The following is a 23,641-nucleotide window of genomic DNA, read 5'->3' as shown; positions in this document are numbered from 1 at the left end:
AGATTCTAGAGAGCCTGACCTTTGTGAAGTGTGTGCGATGCACAATTTTGCACTGGATCAGTCCATGTTTCGTAAAGATAGAAGATTGATGTACTTTAGCAAGGACCTTCACCCAAACATCCTTAGGGATCTCCTCACCAAGATCTACTTCCCAGAAAGCTTTGGAGTTTAAGGTGACTAGACGAAGGGAACAAATCTGAGCCTAGATATGAGACATCAATCCCTTCAGAGCGGGTACTGGTTTAAGGAATGTGTCTAATGACGAATTAGTGGGGAGGTTAGGAAACTAAAGGAACCTCTAGCGTGGCGAAAAAATGGTCAAAATCCTTTGCGTCCGAATCAGTTTCAGATGAGTATAGCCAGGCATAGTAGTTTCTAAACTCATCATTAATTTTTTGGGGGTTGATTGTGGTGTCCGAGGCTGTTTGGATTTTGGGAATTTGGTGAGAGGAAACGGTCTGTCGTAATTGATGGGCCAGTAGTTTGCCAGCTTTGTCACCTTGTTCCTAATTATTTCTGGACTTAAGGAGTAGTTCAGCGGCCTGGTCTGCAGTCAATGTATTGAATTCCGATTGTAAAGAGAGACGTTCTTTATACGCATCTGGGGTTGGTGAGGTGGAATAGAGGTCATCTAGCTGAGCAATACGCCTTATTAGTTCAGTTAATCTCTCCCTTTTCTGTTTCTTTTTGTAACTTACATAAGAAATACTTTGCCCTCTAATATAGGCTTTCAATGTTTCCCACAACACAGATGCAGAAATGTGAGGGGTTTTGTTTATGGTTAGAAACACATCAATGTGGTTGGAAATCATTTCTAAAAAGCTTTCATCGGAAAGCAAATGCGTGTTTAAACGCCATGGGATTTGCGCGTGTACATAGCCCTTAAATCGGACACTCATAACGACAGGAGCATGGTCTGAAATAGCAATAGCCTCATAAGAACAGGAACTAACTGACGGTAAAAATCTGTCATCTACCATAAAGTAATCTATTCGAGTGAACGTGTGATGCACATGGGAGAAAAAGAGGTACACCTTACCGGTGGGGTTAAAGAAGCGCCAGGGATCCGTGATTGCAAACTCACTCATGAAATCTCTAATTGTCTTAGCAGACCTTGAAGGTGTAGCAGTCATCCTGGAGGTGCGGTCAAGCTGTGGACAAAGTCAACAATTAAAGTCACCCCCTAAAATAAGGAAGTGCGAGGACATGTCAGGAAGGTTAGAAAAAGAACTGCCGAAAAAAATTCACATCGTACCAGTTAGGGGCGTATACATTTACTAGTAGGACAGGGGTATCATATATTCTCCCGGTGACTATTAGATATCTGCCATTCGGATCAGAGACCACTAAAGGGAACCGATTTATGTAACAAAATAGCAACCCCTCTAGATTTGCTGGGGAATGATGAATAGTAGGCATGACCAATCCATCCACTCCTCAGAGTGGATTGTTTAAAGTGGGTTTCTTGAAGATAAATCACCTGAGCCCCCAACTGTTGAAGATGGCATAAGACCCTGGTGCGTTTCACTGGAGAGTTAAGACCTTTGCAATTCCAGCTAACAAACTCGAGCGCACTCACTCGGGTGTTGAATTAACCTGGGCTGGACCATTTCAAGTTAAAGAGGGAGCATAAAGGACCAGCAGTACAACCAACAGAACAAAGTACAGTGATGAATATAATAAAAACAAAAAGCACAAAAAACATATAAGGCGAGCACATTAAACACACAGAACCCAGACCCCCGCCCCACCCCAGCACAGCTATCTCCCCAATTGAGATGCCGCGTGCAAAACTCTTCTTAAACACAATTTAACCTAAATGCTACAAGATAGCTCTACCAAAAGCTCAGTTGTGCTAGCGGAGATAATGTGATATATATTAACAAATGAACATTGTACAATCCACTTTGTATAGATTACCCAGAGCGCAAAGGGGTATCAATAATGGCAGGCCCAATGCAAAATCACGTGGACCGCCAAGGCACCTGGAAAATGTAGTCCACCTCAATGTAAACAGTCTCTAGCTAAAACATATATTTAAAGAAAATAAGAGACCACCATATAACCATATTTGCGCATTCCTGCACTCTATTTACAGTTCTTATTGACAAAGTCAGTGGCCTTGGTAGAATCCTCAAACCTGTGTGACATTCCACTCGGCATGGTAATTTGGAGAGTGGCCGGGAAGAAGAGGCAAAACTTCACGTTTGGGTGGGAATGAAGAATTCGCTTGACTGCAACAAACTTCTCTCGCTTATTGGCAACGGAGGACGTATAGTCCAGGAAAATGGAAATCCTCTTGTCTTTGTAGACAAGAGGAGAGGCTTCTCCAGCCCGCTGCATGAACAGGCTCCGGATATGAAATTAGTGCACCCTACAATAAAGGGCCGAGGTGGGGTCCCCTCCTTGGGCTTCTCTCGCCAGGTCCGGTGGGCACGATCAAGTAGGGGCTTCTCCTCCAGTCCCAACAGGTCAAGCAGTAGCTTTGCGATGAAATCAGTGACACGGGTTCCCTCCAGTCCCTCTGGTACACCCATCACACGTATATTATTCCTCCTGGACCTACCCTCGAGATCCTCACACTTCTACAAATCTCTCCATGGACTCTCAGCACAATACCTCGCAGATCTCCTCCACCCTTACACTCAGTCACATTCCCTGCGGTCCTCTGACAAGGACCTGCTGGCCACTCCCCGCACCAGATTGTAAACTTTTGGGGACAGGGCCTTCTCTGCCAATGCTCCCACACTCTAGGAACAGTGTACCACTCCATACAAACATTTCTCTGCACTAAGTCCTTTGATCCCTAACCCCGACTCCCCTTTTCTCCTCCCTATTTGTAAAGCGACCTTGGGTACCATGAAAAGAGCTATATAAGTTTAAGTTATTATTATTATTATTATTACTTATCATCTAGGCGTTTCAATTGCAAAGTTAGCATGCTAACTGTGTTCATATGAGACTCTGTGGCCCGCTTTCGCCATATCTTGCTTTAGCCAACATTTGTAGACATTTTGGTTGGTCAGGAATCAGATTAACTAAGCTAGACATGTGTCCTAATTCTTTATAAATGGTCCCACACAATTTTTTCTCAAAATTGCACAACGAAAAGTTTATCTAAATCACATTATCTCGGAGTGGCGTGAGACACGTCTACACGCCTCCAAGATGACACTTTTAAGCTCACGCATAATCTGACAAATGATGGTGTTACATTTTGCTCACACAAAAGATTGTTTCCACAGTAGCTCCTCCAAAGACTGACACTTCCTACCAACAACTTTCAGACCCCACTGTCACCAGCAAGCCCACCTCGTGTAAGGGCTCAAGGCATGTGAAAATGCTGGAGCCTGAATATTAGATTAGACAATTACGCCGACACAAATCTCAAACCTAAATAGGGACGGTGAGGCTAATGAGAGCCAGTTGTTCTCTGCTCCATTCCCATGGAAAGGAGAAAAAGCACGATGGAGACTCTGCCGCTGTGTGGACTAGGGTCTCAGTGTGAAGACCCCGGCGCCTCTGTCTCTCCCCTTTGTTGTAGTGTGTGTTTTAACTCTTGACTTCCACCTTATAATCAGTTAGCACATAACACGCTGCTGCAGACTCAGATAGTATGTTCTGCATGGAGTTACTATCAGTATTTTTATATTGCATGTAAAAAAGACATTCATTCCTTTATTAGCCAATTCTAGCCATTTCTCCATCTAGCTTCAGCTTCAATGTCTTTGCCCCTATGGCTGATATCTTGTTTATCGTAAATGATGGAAATATTTGGTGATAAACGCCTTGCTTCAACACCCAGTTCCAGCCAAGAGATTATACCGGATGAGCAAAGAAAGGCTGTGTATCATTTCTGAATGCTTACATCATGACGGTCAGCCACTTTTCCTCTGTGTTTGTTTTTACAAACACACTTGTGGTGTTAATCTAGAAATGGTCCTCTGCCATGTTTGAACACTTCCTTCGCTGACTAATACAACTACATTGCATTGTGCTTATATAAACAGCATGTGTTATTGTAAGGACATGGGGTGATTCCTGCGTGTCCTCACAATCACCCCTAACCTAAGCACTGGGTTTGATTGGTGGATCTGAATCAGGCTTTCAGTTTTGATTGGTGGATGTTTTGAGGGGGCTGAAGCCAAATGTCTCCTTTAAGTGTTACTGTCTGTCAGACCTTTTAAATCATTCTTGATTGCCAAAGCTTACGAGCAGCGGCGTTGGTTTGGGTTTGGCGAGCTCCTGCAAGGCCTGGTGTCGTACTGGGAAGAACTCGGTCTTAAACCCAGTAGAACACTGCAGCCTGCTGAATGTTAGCGCTCTGGATACATCTCTGCTTTGCTAACCAATGGCAATCCGCACTCTTTTTGTGGCAAAAATATTTATAAGCAAACTAATGTCGTGCAGGGATAGAGGAAAATATTTTTTGAAGTCCAATCAATTCTCAAACAGAGGTTTTTGGCTGCCACAACCCAGTGCAAGATTTCTGTGGAGCAGCATGCTGTAGCTCCCCAGATGGACCGCATTAACTCACCCTTTTTACTATATTTCTTTTTTTTCCCGAGCCTTTATCATTGAGCATCTTTGATTTTGAGCCAGAGCTTTTGTAAGCCATAAAGCATCTGCAGACATCTCTGGATTCATGTTTTCTTCTCTGTTAATCGTTCCTTGGTTTTCTGAGTTAGGTGTTTCACAGGTTTTCCTCCGTTGAGCCCAGCCATGTCCTACTCAGTCCTCACCTCTCCTCACTGATCCTCCCGTAGGTCTTTCCGGATTGAAAGTGTTCCAGCTGACACAGAGCTTCAGGAATGTCAACATGCATAAATGATTTCTGTCATACGGATGTTTGCTTTCCCCCCTGTATGTCGCATGGCATCAGGGGAACAAAGTGTTGTAAGCAAAATATTTGGGGCCAAAGCAGATTGGAAGGCAAGATCCTATTGAAATCACTAAAGTGGAGGGCCAGAGCATCAGTTTTTAATAACCATTTACCAACGATATTTTCGTTTTGGCAGGACTGGTGAAAAATCTTATATTTTAGAGGTCTCTTTTTGGAGTTTGGGAAAAAGCTCTTGTTCTGCCTTCCATAGGAAATGCATTGTTTTCAGTTTAAGTTCTTGTGTATCTTGCCTTTCGCTTGGTAGATAGCGCCACCCTGTGCTCATGTTGCGATACTAGAGTGAGTGTACGTAATTGCAAGCCTAGCTTCGGTCTCTTCCTGAACCACTCGACGAAGAAACACCACGCTGTAACACCGCTCCTGAAAATCCTATCTAAAACATTTGAGCTTTGGACATTATTTGTCTGTAAGTAAATGTTATATTATTTCATGCTAGACTCTGTTTAGATTACCAAGAATTACGTCAAATGTGTAGGATTCTCACTTATATACGTCTAAAATGTAATCTGATTAGCAATGCTAGCTCTCGTGGTCTCGTGTGTTAACAAAAGAACAGCTTGATTTGTACTTCCAGAAGTGTAAACTCATGTGCGTTTTATTTGTTTATTTGATTACAGTTGTACAAAAACGAAATAACTTGTGTATGTTTGGTGGAACTTCAGTAAAGAAACAAGAAAAGAAAGCCTTGTGAATTGAATTCCACTTCACACAAGATAACGTTGTTAGCTAGCTGTCTAGTTTTGCAAGACTGGAACGCACTGCGAGGGCAGCATAGTAAAAAGACAACAGCGCGGCGAGTTCAAGCTTATGAAGATAGCCCAGGAGGATGTTGTGAACTCACTGCGAGGGCAGTATAGCTCTAAAGCACTCCCTACAAGTTGCTAAAAGGTTTTAACAAACGTCCTAGAGAGTTCATCTGCTCAATTTCACATGTGGTCAGTACCTTCTTTGGACCACTACGATCAAAAGTAACTAAAAGCTTTCTGCTACAGGAAACACCCTTGCAGTGACGGCTACATTGAACATTGTTGTTACATGAGCGTACGGTCTCCAAACTCCCCAAGACCTTTTGGTTGATAAAAGTCCCAGCCTGACAACTTGCACGTCAATACAGTCATAGTTAAGCACCACCTACTGGTAACAGGAAGTCAGCCTTATCTGATGGTATACACCTGATATACAGCAACACACTCTTTGTGTCAGGATTAGTGAAAGGGCCCAGGTGCAGAAGCAATAAAGGAGGCAGGGGTTCCAATGTAACAAAGGGCAAGCTTTTATTTATAAAAAAAAAGCTGTTAACAAAAATGCAGACAAAAACTACAACGAAGGAAAAGTATCAAATTAAAACACGAACAAACCAGTGGACGAGGGAGGGCTGAAAACGGGAGATCCAAAAGGGTTCAGGGAACAGGCAAACGACAAACAACAACGACGACACGATAAAGAATACAAAGGAAAGACCTGACTAAATACAGAGGAGGGTAATCACAAGACAAGTAACAGCTGGGAAGAGGGAGGAGAAACACAGGGGCAACAGGTGAGCACTATCAGACAATCAGACAGGAGGGAAACTAAAGACAGGAAGTAAAGTAGACAAGACAGGAAGTAAACAAAACAAGACAGGAAGTGACAAAACAAGACACATTTCAAAGTAAAACAGTAAACCAAAAATACAGAAACGGAAATCCTAAAACTTTGCTGAGCACATGTTCTCTAGCGCCAAGAGAACCAGGCCTGATGACGTCTACACGCTTCTCATCAACACAGCGCCACTGAAAACACAAAGTAACATGTTTTTTACTTTAACCTCTTCCGTTTAGCAAATAATGCAAATCCCTCTTAAGTATCCTCTGCCATATTCAATAAATTGATGTAACTTCATTCAACATGGTCGGAAAAGTTCTGAACTTCCCCGGTTGTTAATGGGCCCGGCATGAAGACATGTATAGGCCAATGTTGATTCATTCATTTCGAGACACTTACCATGTAACAATAAGTTGTGGTAACCTGAGAGTAAAGTCTCTGCACTTCTCGAAATGTCTGTGCTTGAGAAGAGTCCCTGCCTGAGGACTTTTACTGGACAACATTGAGACATAATAATAATAGCGCCACCTACTGGCAACGTCAAGTAAGCCCTAAAGTATGTGCCAAACACCATCTTTATATCTATCCATAACAGGGCAACATACTGTTTGTTAAGCATTTGTTCTCTAGCGCCATATAGTGGGGCAATGGATGTGGTGCAACATTTGTTATGTGACATTTTTGGCAACTTTCTTTGCTTTCCACTTGCTGTATTTTTTGCCAGTTTGCTCTTTATTTCTTGTGTATGACAAGAGTCCAGGCCTGAAGACATCTAAACGCCGATATTGCATAATCAATGTAGCGCCACGTACTGGCAACATGAAGTAACATTTACTGGTAAGGCCTGCTAACAGACTATGCAGATCTCTTTGATATTTGGTCAAATAACCTAAAGACATGGGGAAGCTTCTAATTTAAACTTGGGCATGTCTGTGGCAGCGCTGCAAATCCTTCCCAATGAAAAAAGAGACTGTGTAAGTGGTTGTAACGCGCCTTAACAAAGACACAACTTTTCATGTTTGATGAGGCTCTCGCCCTGCAGAGGTACAGACCAATATTCAATCATAGTGGCAAGAGGATTTTGAATTGAAGCTCTCAGCAGGTTAACTAGATCAACTTCCTTTTTGGTCAGCTCAATGTCAATATATTCACCTTGCCAATCAAAGCTTATCGGCATTCATGGAAAGCCAATAACGTGACGAAGCATTGTTGGCCTTGAAACAAAAAGTAAGCTGGGCTGAGTGATGCATGCACACATGGTAACAGTGATAAACTTAGTAAACCGATGTTTTTTTGTTTCGATGTGGCAAAATGACTGAATACCGGCCCCCTAAAAGACTGTGATGAAGCAGCCCTTGCACCATACACATGTATACCATACAGACTTAAACATGTCTGTAGGGGTAGATGTCTAAACCCAACAGGGTTTCGGCCATTTTTTATGTTGTGTGATATTAATGTGTATTTTTTCCATGTTCATGATCCGTACTCAACAAACTCCGCCTACAGACTAAATCCAGTTAACTTCACATTTGGTCAGTAACTTCTCAAGACCACAAAGATCAAATGAAAGATCAAATGTTTTTAAATGCATGCTGTAGTACGCCCATGTCGTGACATCTTCTACAAACTACCCCAAGTTATTGTGGTTGATAAGAGTCCCGGCATGAAAGCTTGAACAGGTCAATATTGATTCAAAGTCAGAGTGCTACCGATCTGCATCAGGAAGTTGGCCTTATGTGACAAACACCATTTTGTTAACATGAAAATGACGCAGTTCTGTATCTACCAGCATCTGGCAAGTACCCACGGGTACATGGATGTTCATCACTGGTGCAGCTTAAATCTCACATTATTATTTCTCTAATTAAGAACTAAGGACACATTGGGTCCTAGGCTGTGAGAAGAGAGAACTGAACAGGATATCGTCTCATGCTATTAAAGCCCAGAGAGGTAAACCCTCCCACCAGCATCACTGAGTGGAGAGAGCTTGTTAAAATTGTCCCACTTGGCGCCCTGAGCTTTTGAGTGCATTGTGTTTAAAGTACAGTTGACAGTCACTCTGAAGCACTCGCATGCTTCAGGGTCGCAGCCTTACACTGCTCCTTTGTTGTAGTTCAGTTGAAGTGCATAGCAGGTAGCCTCTGTTATTGAGACAAAGATGAATGTATGTAATGACTGCCTTTCATCCCCTTTTTTGTTTTGTGTACATAGAGCGGGGATTTCAAACAATAAATTACTTCCGTCTCTGTTTTCCTCCCAAATGAATTGCGGTCTTTATGGCATTCAGTTAAGTTAAAATTCTAATCAAGTTGAGGTATTAGTGCATCAAGGATTTCTTCAATCAGCACAAAATCATAGAGGCCTGCTATGAGCATTATGGTTCTGGTAAACACAGCATGTAGTCAAGGTAAAGAAACGTAATTCCCATGCAGGCGTCCTGCAAGCAAGTAGAGGAACTGAATAGTTCTGTCAGAAAGATTTAGTAACATGGCTGGGAATTCTACGGTAGTTTTAAGACAACATTGAAAAACTTTGCTAAACATACATTTTCTACTGACTACTGAAAGCACTGGATTCAATTAGGTTAAAACATGCTACTAATCACAGCTTGTCTTCTCTTTCCTGTTCAAGGTAATGATCTAGCATAGTATATATTTCCTCGATTAGAACACCTGAGGAGGGGACAGCCAGAAATTAAAACATAAAACATGAGAAGCAAACATTGTTATTCTTTTTGTTAGAAAAATAGCCTGTAATGTGTGTCTGGGTCTCTGTGACAACTCTGTCCCCACTTAGTCCGAGGATTTCTTTGAACCACGCTGTCACCATCTAATGATGTCAAGTTTATGACCTATGTCACTCAACACTAACGTTGAAGTTCTTTTTTTACTGCTCCTTGACCTTTTTACACATTTAGCACTCTTGTTAACTACTAGTGATGTCAAATGACCAACTTTTTTTTTTTCACCAGCCCTTTAATTATGTCACCAACAGATTATTAACTGTTCATATTGATGCCCTGTTGTTCTGTTCTGTTGTTGCTGTGTTTTAGTGGCATTTTATAATTCCTGCTTCATTTCATTCCCACATCTTACTAACACTTTGGGAATTTAAATGTGGTTTAAGGTCTTTCACTTTCACACTGTGCTCTGAATTATTTAGTTTCATTTCTTCATTTAGTCAACTAATTATTTTGTCAACTGGTCATCATTAAGCATGAGCAGACCTTTGCTCTGGTATAACTTCATTTATAAATCAATCATTGGACTGTTGCCCACATATTTATCTACTTACATGTCATATAAACAGTGTGTCAATCCCCTCAGTCCATATGGAATAAAACAACTCCCACTCTGCTCCCTCACTGGGAACCGGATCAGAAACTGCCAGGCATGATCCCCTAGGTGATTTTCAAGTATCTTTGAGAGATCTTTAAGCATTTGTTTCGTAGTTGTGTTAAAAATGATCCCTTTGGCTATCTTAACTTGCTTTTATACCTGTATGTCTTGTGTTCTTGTTGTCTTTTTATAAATGTCCTTTTATGTCTGTAACTTTGTGTTGTATTGTATCTCTCCTGAGAAAGAGACATGGTGTCTCAATAAGATAACCTCTATAGATTAGTTTGACATTAAAGAATAATGAAATGCAGGCTAATGCCTTCATTGTTTCCCATCTTTTGTGCTAATATTGTGCACATATAATTATTTATTTCCCAATATTTTTTTGATCCCCTTCTGAATTGTTTTAAAATCCCTGTGGTTGATTTGAGCACCTTGAAGCTTTTATATTTATAATCCAGACTTCAGTTTGGATATGAGTCCCCTTTGTTACTTTGACTTTATTTATTATATTCTGTCCTGTCATCTATCATGAACTTCTCTACCATCTTTAAACATCCACAGTTCTATTTCCCTGATCTCTGAACCTGAATTGCAACCAAATTCTCAGTCATCTGGAAACATTTATGTGCATATTCAGATGTAAAAGTGGAGTTGTGGAATTGGACTAGCCAGCCAGCGCTGTGAAAGTGTGGCATTCGGATGATGTGACATTTGCTTCCGCACATTAGACTTCCTCGATCCAAGCTGTTCTGAGTTACACTGACAGAAATTGGGGTCAGAAGTCGTACAGATGCACTCTGATATGATTGGCACTTGGGAGACTCATGGTTTAACACTTCGGGGATTATCCTCCATTTTCCAGAATGTTCTGCCTAGAGACTCTGAGGAGATGACCTCATGATTGGCTGATGGGGGTGGGGTATGTCTGTGTAGACGCATGATCAAGATTCAACTCAATTCTAAGGAAGATTGCATTGGGATCTGGAAACAGTGCCGCAATCATATAATATAATAGAAAGTAATGGTTGGTAAAGGGGATTTCAGCTGGGACTAGGCCCGCGGCTATACTGCATGTCTGAATCCTGAATTGATTGCCCTCTGTCAATGGATAAATTGCCGAAAGGTTAAAGCTTATAGACTACAGAGCCACAGCTTTATGTTTTCTGTATACCTGTTTCTTCCCAGTGAGTTAGCAATGGGAATAATATAACTGAACCCAGCTCCACAGGAAGGAATCCAGTAATGTTCTTTAAAAGCAAAGCTGAGATCAAGCCCTGGAAAAGCAACTGACTTTGTGTGTGTGCATGTGTATATGTTTAGGAACACACTGATTGCATGCATTGATTCAAGCTATACGCACAACTGTGTGCTATGTTATGTCTTCTCATTGTCTCTTTTCCTCCAAGCCCCCAATCGTCTTTTCCATTATCAATTATTCCACTTGTAAGCATATCTAAATATAGACCAAGAATTTGCTTAGGGGGCACTCTCTCAGTAGTGGTGGTTAAAAAGAAGACGGGGTATTTGCTCTAATTGTAAATGCATGTGTGGAGCCTGAGCCTGGGAAGAGAGGCAGAGTAGTGTAAAGAGAATCTGGCAGTTTCTCCTGGCGCTCATTCTTTCCCAGCTGCTGTGCAGCTTATTTGTCCCTTTCAATGTGGGGTGCTCCTAGGAGTGGACATTTTGCCTCTGCTGAATACCTTTTCAAATACCTCCTTACCTCAATACAAGTTTCAGCCACTTAATACAACACACATGGAGGCAAGCCCAGGCCCTTTTCTGCCTTCACTCCCTCCGTATCACTTGGAAAATCTTACATTTCTACAGAAAAGAAGTGCACACATCCTGTCCTCATTAGACCAGGGAAGGGAGAGGGCTCTGGCAAGGCTGATCCTATAGAAGCCTGGACGAACAGAACAGAACAAGCAGGCATGCTGCTGCGTTTTATATGGCTCTTGTTCTTAGCCTTTGATGACACTGTTTAGAATAGGAAATATCTAATAAGTCAAGTATTCTGTCTAATGTGCTGCCAGTGGGCTTAGTATTTGCCTGGAGGTCTTGAAACCCTATCTACACCACAGCAATAATATACATTCAGAATTCTCATGGAGAGGGTGGAAGGGAGTGATGTAGAGAGGGGGGGGGAGTGCTGAGAATACATGTGGTAATAGTAACCATGTGCAGGTTCAAGCAGACGAGGGAGGGATAGGATGAGACATCTTTTGAAAACTCTCTTTCTTTATGTCTCATCTCTTTTCAATTCATCACACTCGTGTCAATAGATAGCAGTAGCTAATTGAAACTGGCACGGTACCCTTTAGTAGAATGAGAAACATGGGGGAAAGGCTTCAATAATGGGGTAACATTACTGGACATGTTATTGGAGGTGATGATGATTAATTGGTAATAGTTATTTTCATGACGCACCTGACAGCTAACCCTAACCTGCAGCTATATGACCAGTGTTTAATTGATATGACACAGTGGTTAAAGTCAAACAACCTCACATGTTAGCATGTGCTTTCTATGAGCTCTGTTATATCTTTACTATTATATCTCTTACAATTTTACCATTGAGGACTTGGTATGAAAAAAGGGAGTGTATTTGTATGGCTGGTTCTCAGTGTTTGTTCTTAGCATTTTAAGATATACTCCATGCCCATTTGAAATGTAAACGCTTCTGTTTATTCAATTTTTTCTACCCACACGTGTCAGTTCCATTAAAATATGTCAAGTAAATTATTGTTTGATAGGTAGCGTTTAGTTTTATTTGTTTTCTCGTTCCTGTCCCCTGGGAGTCAGTGTGTTTTGTTTATAGTCATGAAGATGGCATGCTTTGATAGCAGAATAAAGATTCCTGTTTGCATCGTCGCTTGAAACCTACATTGATTTATATCATCTGTCACTGGAGCTTTTATTGCCACAGCGGCTGGATCCCTCCCGACATCCCTTAGTTGGAGCCAAGCATAAAATTGTGGCTGCTTTAAAAACAATACCACAGGCTCTGCACGAAACGGCTGGATTTGCCGTGGTGAGGCCTTTTATAAGACATTTCCAATATTGCAAGAATTGCAAAATGATTTTATGATCACAGCTAAAGTCCTAGATCATGCCTTTAATGTCTCTGTGGCTATTTGATGCTCTCCTTCTTCAGTCTATTTGTATATGGTTTCACTCAAGCAAGTTATTTGGTTAGTGTCCTCTTGAGAAGTCAGGATTCAAACAAGTGTGAAAAAGAATGCTCTCGTCGATTTTTATTTGAGGCTCTGACCCTCCTCTGTGATTCTTACACAGCATCTTGGTTTGGTTTGAGATAATGCACATTGTTTTGATGCAAATTTGACTCTCATGTTCAGCATTTATCAAGCTGTTGCACATGTTTAGACGTGTTGTTAGAGTTACACCAAGCCCCCAGGAAGTGATTGCTGAGAATAAGAGTTACACAGGTAGCAGCTTCTCTTTGCACACAGGCACACACACACACACACACACACACACACACACACACACACACACACACACACACACACACACACTCACACTCACACTCACACTCACACTCACACTCACACTCACACATACACACACACTTGACCACCTCTATGCCAATGTTTAGCCTCCTAAAGCAAAAACCATGGCTGCCAGGGGATGGGGACATTTTTGAGGAGGGAAAAATCTAAACGAAACAGATGTGTGAAAATGAATTATAATACTGTGCATGAAAACACAAGTTACATCATACACATTTTTACTTTCTTTGACAATTGTATTATTGTTCATGTACAGCACCATTTGCGTTTATAAGAAGAAAACTCAAGTATGTGCCAAGAAAAACCCTCACCATCCATCACTGGACCACTGCAGGGCTCCTAAAGGCAGGCAGATTGTGAGTCTAACTGTCTGTGTGTGTGTGTGTGTGTGTGTGTGTGTGTGTGTGTGTGTGTGTGTGTATGTAGGTGCGTGGTTACGAGCAGAAGCATGGCAGTCGGGACCCAGCAGCAGGTGTTGACCCTTCATCCCGTCACAGCGGGACAGGGAAGGACAGCGGCTTCGGCAGTGACAGCGCTCGCATCCGCATCGTGCAGATCGAGCAGCAGAGCGGGGCGAGCCATCACTGCATCGCCCGCCCCTCACACAAGTCCACCATCACCAAGAACCTCAGCTTCATCCCCTTCGACATCTTTCTCACAGCGAGTAGACTTTCTGTCATGACCTACGCATGCTCCAGTCCCCCGAAGGCCCACCCCTCATCGTCTGACATCCCCGGCACCCCCGAGAAGAATGAGCCTGGGGATAAGGTAAACACAAAGCGACATGGAAGAGTTACATTCTGGATTTGTCAGTTGTCCATGTGTGTATAATTGTTCGTACTATACACAATGGCAATGTGTGTTATTTATGTGAGTATTGTAGTGGGTTATAAGTACAAAGGTTTAATAATACACAGTTTTCAAATAAACTGTACAATTTTAAACAACATATTGACATGTTTTATATTGTAACACAGATTTGAAAACATTTGAAAAACATGTATATATTTGAATCTCTAGTGTTATTCGATATTGGCTGATAAATAAGTCATTTTTAAAACAAGCTTGATTTCTGGCAGTAGATGTACACAGTATAGCATGAAAATGATCTGAACAGCTCAGTGAATCAATGTCATTAATATTATTCCTGCATCTTATCCAGGTGGGAAAAAATGCCCTGGACCAGCCTGAAATCCTGCATGAATCTCCTCGTGCCTCGACCCCCCCCACACAAGACCCCGCTACAGTTGTCCAGGGTTCCCTTGCTGGCCTCACTGCTGAGGACATCATCAACAGCAACAACTCCCAGCCGCCCTCCCCGCTACTGAAAGGCAGTCTGCTGTCCCAGGGGGGCCTGCCGACACCCAGCCGCTCCTCCGCACGTCAAGCACTGGGGGTTACCATCGTGAGGCAGCCGGGAAGAAGAGGGGCAGGGGACCAGGTTTTGGAGCCCCTCCTTTATATCCAGGTGATCCAGCCCTCTGCTCTGCTCAGCTGCCACCACCGCAAGCAGAGGATGGAGCTGTCAGTGTTTGACGTGGCCTTAAGAGGCGTCACCTCCGACTACAAGTGTTTGGGTAAGAGACGAGATGAGGAGAGGAGAGGAGGAAAAGGTTCTTACAGGATTTTTTATGATTAAAGGGTGGGATTTAAATCTTCTGATTAAGATACATTAAAGACCCTTTTTGTAATTCAGAACAAACATTCAGAACAAATAAACATTGGCGGTACACTGCATAAACAAATCCCTCTCCCCCAGGGTCCTGGCATTGACATTAACAGACATGGCATGGAAAAAAGTAAAATAATAACAAAATCGGAATTAGGTCAGCAATGGAAAATAAAAAGTGAGTCTCTATCAGCCTTTATGTGTGTCCGGAAACTCTCCCAAGGAGTATCTTCAGTATTTTCAATGCCTTTCATCCTAGTGAGTATAGCCTCGTAGGATGCAATCTCAACCATGGCATTGACCCATTCCTTATAGGCGGAAGCTTGTCCAGTCTCCAATGTCTCAGGATAATTCTTGAGGCTGTTATCAAACCAACCGTTAGAACAGAAAAAACTCTTTTTTAAACATGTGGCATCTGAGATCTTACCCCAACAGACACAAAACAAGAGTCAAGGGGATTATTGAGCCAAACCAGCTACTCAGGACTTCTACGACTTTAACCCACAAGGTCTAATCAATGCACATTCCTTGATACAGTGAAGGAAAGTCTCAACTTCTGTTTTACACTTCCAGCATAGCATCAGTTTCATTCGATGGAGCCTTGTTGGTGTGTAATAATACCTGTGTATTACTTTATACATAGACCCTTTTTAAATTATAGGGAATGTAACTATGCTACCAACCCATTATATCCATAAAATGTCAGACTCTACAATGGTTCGATGTGAATTATGTTGACATAATTTCCTTGTCTGTTGTGTTTTCTTTCCATTTCTCCCATTTCTTTCCTCCTTCTTTATCTTTTCATCTGAAATCCAGACCCAGGAAAGACCCTGCCAGAGTCTTTGGACTACAATGTGTTTTGGCTGCAGACAGTAGCAGGATTGGTAGACAGCAAAACGGGCATCCCCCCCCCTCTGCTCTGCCTCCAGATCAAAGATTTCCTCAATGGACCTGGTGGGGATCATGCACACACGCATACACACGCACACACACACACGCACACACACTCACACACACATTGTTCAACACATGCCACTTGTGTGTACTCACGCGAGCATGCTCCTTTACAACTTTAAGGCATCCGTTTTACATTTAATCCCATTTCAGGGGTAACATCCACCACTCTGACGCAGCAGGAAGACACATGCATGCACATACACACTGATCAAAAACATCCCACAGTCAAATACAAAGGTCTACTCTTCTGCTTAGTGTGCAGATGATGAGCAGTCATTGTCGCAGGCCACTGATATTAATTATACTCATTAAGCTCCTGGGGATTGTTGTGTGTGTGTGTGTGTGTGTGTGTGTGTGAGAGTGTGAGTGTCTGTTTGTGTGTGATGTCAGGCTCCTGTCGATCTGCATTTCACAGTGTTTGGTTGTCTAATTTCAGACTGATGTCATTTCCATATGAGCAGCTTTAAGCTAAGGTTGTTGACCTAAGGGTGAGGCTGACGTCCTACCCAGATAGAAGAGCAGTGAATAAAGTGTGAGTGGGCTTTTCCGTGTGTGAGTGTGCAGCCTTGTTATCCCTATGAGGGTTTCATCAGGAGTGTGTGTAGGCGCAAGACATCCTTCAAAGTTCAGCTCCCTGAACACAGTAGGCCAGATGCTGCAGATACACACACATATATATCTCCAGATACTGTATGCTTTGACATACCGCTGTCTTTCTTCCACATGCATACAATCATGAACTCACACTGTGCCTGTTTACAATAAGGAGGCTGAACTGTAGTTATTGATGATGGTTCAGGGAAGCGTATAGCCCCCTCGCCCACCCATCCCTTCCTGCTGTCAGCGGAAAGCCCTAAGCTTCTCTGTCCACCTGGAATCACACACCACAATGCAGCTCTCTGTGCACCACAGCGATCACACAATACAGCCACGCAGCGCCCAGGTCCATCCACCCCTCTGTCCGCTCCACAGGGCGCCAGCAGTCAGAAGTTAGGAGGTTAAATATGGTTCCTCTCCCATGGCAGTTCACTGTGTACGGTAGGAGCAGGTTGGTAGTGAGGGAAGAGAAACTATCCTTTAACATAGTAGATACTGACATCTGTTCTCCCTTTGCAAACAAAAAGGAAGAACAGCGGAAGACGCACAATTGACTCCAAAGGTTAAGTAAATATTAAAATAGATCTAGATTCACTCTGTATATTTTTCTGTTTCAAATTGAATTATGTCCAGCGTTGATTCAACAGTCTTCTGTGATCTATTGACAGGATGTTTTACCGAGCAGCTGACTGCCTGTCACGTCTCTGTTACAGGACGCTGGGGTTACATCTGATTCTGATGTCCACATTACATTACAGTCAGGTTTCCTTAAACTAGGAGAGAGCAGAGCTCGTCTCAGAAGGAAACCTTCAATCATCGTCACTCACATTCGTCCTCTCAACACACACACACAAACACACACACACACACACAGGAACACATAGGCACACACACACAGGAACACACAGGCACACACATCTGTTCACTTGTGAGTTGTTTGGTAAGATGAGTCCCTGGTGGAGATAGTGTTCCTCGTCAGGAATAGGTGAGGGGGGGTGAGGCTGACTGACACTCATCCCTAATGTTTAGACAGTTAACAGAGACACAGTCAGAGATGCAGGCTGAACTGAAGCTTTAGCATCGGCATCAGCAGCATTTATAAGAAGATTGTGTGTGTGTGTGTGTGTGTGTGTGTGTGTGTGTGTGTGTGTGTGTGTGTGTGTGTGTGTGTGTGTGTGTGTGTGTGTGTCACATCTAGCGGCCCTGCTTTGATTTGATAGAGCTTCACATTTGATTTATTTCAACGAGGCACAAACGCAGAGCAAAGCGCTGAAGGCCACGTGTCGCTCTGTGTTTACAGCAATATGCTCGCAATTTCTCTCGCATTTATTCTGAGAGACCAATCAAACCCCCCCAGGACGCTAAGGGGGAAACACTTGTAACATGTGTACTGTAAACTGGATGGTGTTCTGGCACTGACCCTCACTCAGCAGCTGCTCATCACAGACACCCCCCCCCACCCACACACACACACTCACACACATATAAACACTACTGATGCTGATACATACAGGAAGCCACATGTGTACAACAGGAGGGTTCAAGGCTGAAACACATGACAACAGGTCTGAGGATGGGTTCGCTTTTATCAACATAAGCAGGGCGCAGTGATTGACCAGCGAGCACACAACACACACACACACACACTTTACTTTCTTCCCTCTCTCCTCTCTCCTCCACCACTTCCAGTCTCTGGGAGGGTCAGTGAATGAGTCCAGATATATAACTGCTACCACTTGGAGAAGAGAGAAGCAACAGGTGATAGATTAGCTAGAACAAATTGGAACCATTACTCTCCTGTGTCCCTGGATCGCGTCAAGCTATGGGTACATAGAAAAGTTGTCAGTTACTGTATACAAGCCTGTGCCCCTCCGAACCATCCAGAACCTCTTAATTCGAGTCAGATGCTATTTGAGGCACGTGTCACTGACCTTACTCGGTTTGAGGCTTTTTTTTTGACAGTGGGATTCTACAGATACCCCACTAAAAAATGATTGGGCCTTACAAACACAGACATACACACATACCCACACACATGTGTAATCGGACACAATGCCACCTGTGTCAGACTCAGGGTTCCTGATGTCAAGAGTCAAGCGTAGAAGTCAGCTCGAGAAATCAAAGGTGAGGTGGAAATGAAAACAATGTCTGTGGTGGTAGCACACACAGAGCCAACACCAGGTTCAAAGTGGGGACGGTGTCATGCATGACATCTCCAAAAAGGCACAGTTACTTGGGTAATAAGCATATTTGAACCCCCCCCACCACTTGCACAGTTATACAAATGTGTGTGTATGTGCCTCTGTCCGACTTTGATCTTCCTTTCTTCAGCGCTAATAGAGGCTGACACTTGAGAAGGGCCAGTCCATGATTCCCCCCAGCATGTTCACATTAAGTCCTGTTCTTTAAAGGAATGAGAACACCAACACCACCTCTCTACCTTCAGGCTTGATGCCTGCTCCTTGTGCAGGCTTCACTGACAGCCTCCAGCTGAAAATAGCCAGTAGTCGTACGGCTGAGGCCATGTGTGTCCAATAAAAACACTCATATGTGTTACAATGCCACTGCTGGAAAACACCTCTTTACACTTTCTATGCTTGGCAATGAAAGTGCCACCACTCTTCTAATAATTGATATTTCATCCCTTTAATTAAAAAAAATCAAAAATCCCTGAAATCTTTACTTTGCCAAATAAAGAATAACATCTGAGAGTAGATAAGGTTGCTGTTTATATTCTCAGTTATTTGCTTTCCAGCGTAAAAGAGGTGCAGCAGTGTCGAGGAAGTCTTAATTATCATGCTTAATACATCCTAATCAATTAATATAGGATTTTGAAGATTTTTTTTCTGATTGTTCTTTGGGAGGACGGTTCTGTTTTTGTTCTCTGTCTGTCTGGATGGTGAATACCTCATGGAACACAGAGCTCACACACAGCTCCTGACAACAAGCAAACAGGGAAATGACACATATATAATCAAATTGAAGCCGATGTACTTAATAATCACTTTCTGAATAAAGCAACTCGTTCACACAGCCTAAATCAGCTCATTCAGATACACACTTTGAGTGACAAAGGTTTTTTGTTTTTTTTACTGATCTGTCAAATGTATTGCAATATTGCCAATCGTTTGGCCAACAGACATAAAAAGGAAAATATAATATATTTATTCTCATGACGTGCAGGATGTGTCATTGCTGCATCATCATTATTCTCACATTGGCGCCGAATGCTGAAAAGATGTTTGTGGTTGCTCAGTTTATATAATAAAAGTCCTCTAAACATGTCAAGAAAAGGCCTGACTTAGTGTTGCTTGTCTTCTCCAATATGGGGAGCAGCTTTATGATATGGATCTGTGTTTTCTGAGGCAAAGAAAAGATGCAGTAAAAAGAATCACAGGCCACCGTACTGTACAGGTAATAAATCCTTTAGCACCACACCAGAACTGGCCGGTGTCAGGGGTAGGAAGGGTTTTCGGTGGGGGGGGGGGACAGCTGATAATGAAGTCCAGGTCTCTCTGTGCAGAGAGCCAGGGAAGGCTGGCCCTGACTGGGTGATCAGAGACAGCTTCATGTGATTACAGAGGGGGAGGGGATGATTACATCGAGGGGTGGAGGAAGAGTAAAAGCTAGAATGGCCTGAAAAAGAAGCAGAAGGATATGCTACAGAAAACAGAGGGGGCGAAGTGATATGTGAAAGGAGGAGGGAGGGGGACCTGGAGGAACAGCTGCACAAAGGCTATGTATTCCACCGCTGGTGATAAGTGAAATGGAAATGATAAGCTACACTGCACAGCAAATTCCACCTGTCCCTCCTCTAACACTGGATTCAATGAGAGAATCCTGAGGGCAGAGGGGGCTCCTGGCTCTCTCTCTCATGTCTTCCAGTTCTCTTACCTGGGAAGGAGACGGATGGGAGGCCTAAACCCTTAAAAAGCTCTCTAAACACTGGAGCCCCCATGAGACCATGAAAACCAGCTGTGCTTGTTTTCGGGCTGCTTCTCTCTCCAATCATCATGACCAAGTGGAAAAATGGGATAATGGAAGTGGTGTAAAACAGCATTGAGTTAATTCATGTGTCTCTGTAAATTCCTTTCAAGTGTTTGAAGGCTGCAAAGCTCCACAGAGCCAGAGAGAGGTAGAACGAGGAGTCTTTGATTTATGTGGCTGGCATGAATGAAAGATTCTCTTCTGTTCCACAGCGTCAGGTTAGGATGGTACAGTGAAACCGAGCGTTATTGGGTTTGTGCATAAACATGCATATAAGACGAGGATGAATAGAATGAGACAGCTGTTCTTTAACAGGTCTTTGGAAGCTGATGACTGATTTATGGGACATGGTAGCATGCAGTATTCCATAGGTTTGATAAGAACAGATCCTGCTCATCGGGACACCGATGATCCTTACTTTTCATAAAATTCACAAATGGATTGTGTGCAGTTTATGGTGATTTCCCAAATGGAGAGTTTTTTTTAAAGAGTAGAAGCCTTTAACACTGCATTGCTTTTCACAAATAATATTAAATATACATTCACACACAGTCAGAACACACACAGAACCCTGTGGGGGGAGTGTGTGTACTTCTGAATGTGCTTCTGTTATGAAATAACTCTTGTTTGTCTCCTCAATAATTAAATGTATTCTCTCAGCATGTGCATATATACACACATTATTTTACCCTTTTTGTCTTTATTGTCTCTCTCCACAGCTGAGCTGAATGTGGAGCTAGCTCGCCCTCTGAAAATCAATCCCACACTGGCTAAGCTAGAGCAGGCTAAAGCATACCTGATGAAAGTCCTGCCAAACTACACCTGGGGAACCTCCAGTAAACCTCCGTCTGCTTCCTCCAGCCCCTATTCCTCCCCTGCCAAGGCTCTGCCCAGGGCCCTCCCTGCTCACTCAGAGGCCTCCGCTCTGGGGAATGACAGTGTCAGGACTCTGGCGCTGTCCTTCCACAAGGTCTCTCTCCACACTGCCCAGATTGTGGTAGTCATGGAGACAGAGGCCCATCCAATGAGGCCAAGTGTGACTGCAACAGTGTCTGCCATGACAGGAAATCTGAACATGAAGTCAGGGCCAAGGATCGAAGGTGAGTAAAACCACGACAGCTTTTGCACTAAACTCACAAACTGACATTGAACTTATCCTGGCAGGAAAACACAATAAGTACAAAACACAAACACAACGGCACGTTAATGATAATAATCCCCTGTGATGCATCGAAACATCAGATAATACTTTGTGTTATCGGACCACCGTTTTAAGGGGCCAGCCCCGACTAGATGTCTGAATCCTCTGTGACCCTGTGATCACCTTCATCTTTAAACCAGAACTGTAAAGTAGTGAAAGTATTCACTGTTGTGAATAGGAGAGCAGGACTCTATAGTTATCCCTTGGTTCTATCTGACCGATGCTTAAGTCAGGGGAGCCTGAACTATGGAGTAAGCCAGATGTATCAAACCAGAGACATTTTAGAGAAAAAGTTATATATATATAATAGAAATATAATATTAAATGCTTAATTGTTTAATGTATATGTTGTGAGGTAAAAATGCTCTTTATCTTGTATAATTCATTTATCTTTATAATTTGAGAACAATGGGCAGTGGGGCACAAAGTCAGTTTGAGTGGAAGAGAGAGTGGAAAACAGACAATTCATTCAGGGAACTGGGGATCCTAGTACCGTTTGCTCTTTAGCAATACGATAAAATACAATAAGTGTTTTCTTTTGGCCGCTTGGCCCATCATTAAGTTTCAGTGTTTCCCTCCAAGGAAAAAAGCTTGTGCTCCCCAGCTTCAGGCTGTCAAAACGTGTTAGAATCTTTTCTCCAGCCCCCTGCTAAGACTGCTCTGAGTCAGTCAAGATCCATGAGGTTTCACTTCAAACTAATAAGGGCCTGGACCTTAAATTGCTTACCTCATTTATGTATTTATTAATTTTTTAAGTGATTTTGCTAGATTGAAAAAAAAAGATATTGCCACTTGTTTCAAGGAAATTCTCGAAGCAGGTGGAGCTACATTGGAAACAAATGCAATGACTTCACCCCATTTGGTAGATTTTATCATCTGTTAGAGAAACCACAAACGTAAGTCTCTGTAAGGCACTACTCTAAATGTACATGCTTCTTTGTGGTGTGTCATTTGCCTGGTACCAAAGCCGACTGCCAACAGGAAACAATCCAGGCCCTTTGAAATGAAGTCGAGTTACACAGAGCGCTAAATGTCCAATACAAAGAAAAGAGTGGAGAACAAATTGTTCTGATCCATGTCACAGTTTAATCAAACAAACATTGATGTGGACAAACTCTACAAAGCCATCGCCAGAGCACCACACTCATATTTGTAATTCAGCTGGATTGAAATGAAGCCAAATAAAAGAACAGCTTATAAAAAGAGATTAAATCCATTCGGATTTTCTACTGATATACTATAGTGCGTAGTCAAACTTTCCACTCTGCAGCCTTGTTTGCTGACGAAAATTGGAAGTCTTTACCTTTTTAACATTTTGACACTATAATGTATTCACACTGGGAAACTAATACCAGCTTTGCTTTGAGTATTATTTGCAATATTGCTGTTTTTTTTTTTACATATGCTAGCAAAGCCCTCATCTGCCAAAAAGAGATTTGTCAGTAAACTGTAAAGTGAGATGTTTGTGTTAGTCTTGGATCTAAAGTTGTTGTGAGTGCTGTGTGTCTATTTGATTGCAAGGTTATGTGTGTGTTTGGACCTGAGAGAGAAAATATATTTTCATGTTCGAGTGTGTGTGAGAGCAAGATGTTTGTTTTGGTGTTAGGACCAAACCCTGCCTTCATCACCGCTGACTGTTGTCCGGGAGGCATCCCACTGTTTCCATTCCAACAATCAGAGCTGCTAATGCTAATGTAAATTAAACAGCTTCCAATTCCTTTGTGCCGTTGGGTGTGAGCCGAAGCGCCTTAACAGACGATCAGAGATATTTGCTTTGTGTGTCAGAGTTTAAAAACAATTGTTGGCATGTGTCTTAAGTATGACAGCTGATGGAAACAGGCAATGGAAGAGAGAGAGGGGCTGACA

General features: G+C 42.6%; 1 protein-coding gene across 6 annotated transcripts in view; it reads left to right on the top strand.

The window, feature by feature from the left end:
- The window catches only part of LOC134861661 (intermembrane lipid transfer protein VPS13B-like), a 325,581-nt gene that overhangs the window by 208,995 nt on the left and 92,945 nt on the right, over positions 1 to 23,641 (top strand). For all 6 annotated transcript variants that reach the window (XM_063879045.1, XM_063879048.1, XM_063879049.1 and 3 more), the window contains exons 35-38: positions 13,788 to 14,129; positions 14,524 to 14,938; positions 15,850 to 15,987; positions 21,294 to 21,674. In XM_063879045.1, coding sequence (XP_063735115.1) covers positions 13,788 to 14,129; positions 14,524 to 14,938; positions 15,850 to 15,987; positions 21,294 to 21,674 — 1,276 coding nt within the window. The remainder of the gene's footprint in view (positions 1 to 13,787; positions 14,130 to 14,523; positions 14,939 to 15,849; positions 15,988 to 21,293; positions 21,675 to 23,641) is intronic.

Source organism: Eleginops maclovinus, chromosome 3 (genome assembly GCF_036324505.1).
Source record: "Eleginops maclovinus isolate JMC-PN-2008 ecotype Puerto Natales chromosome 3, JC_Emac_rtc_rv5, whole genome shotgun sequence".
Classification (NCBI taxonomy): domain Eukaryota; kingdom Metazoa; phylum Chordata; class Actinopteri; order Perciformes; family Eleginopidae; genus Eleginops; species Eleginops maclovinus.
This window is presented reverse-complemented; position numbering and strand designations above follow the sequence as displayed.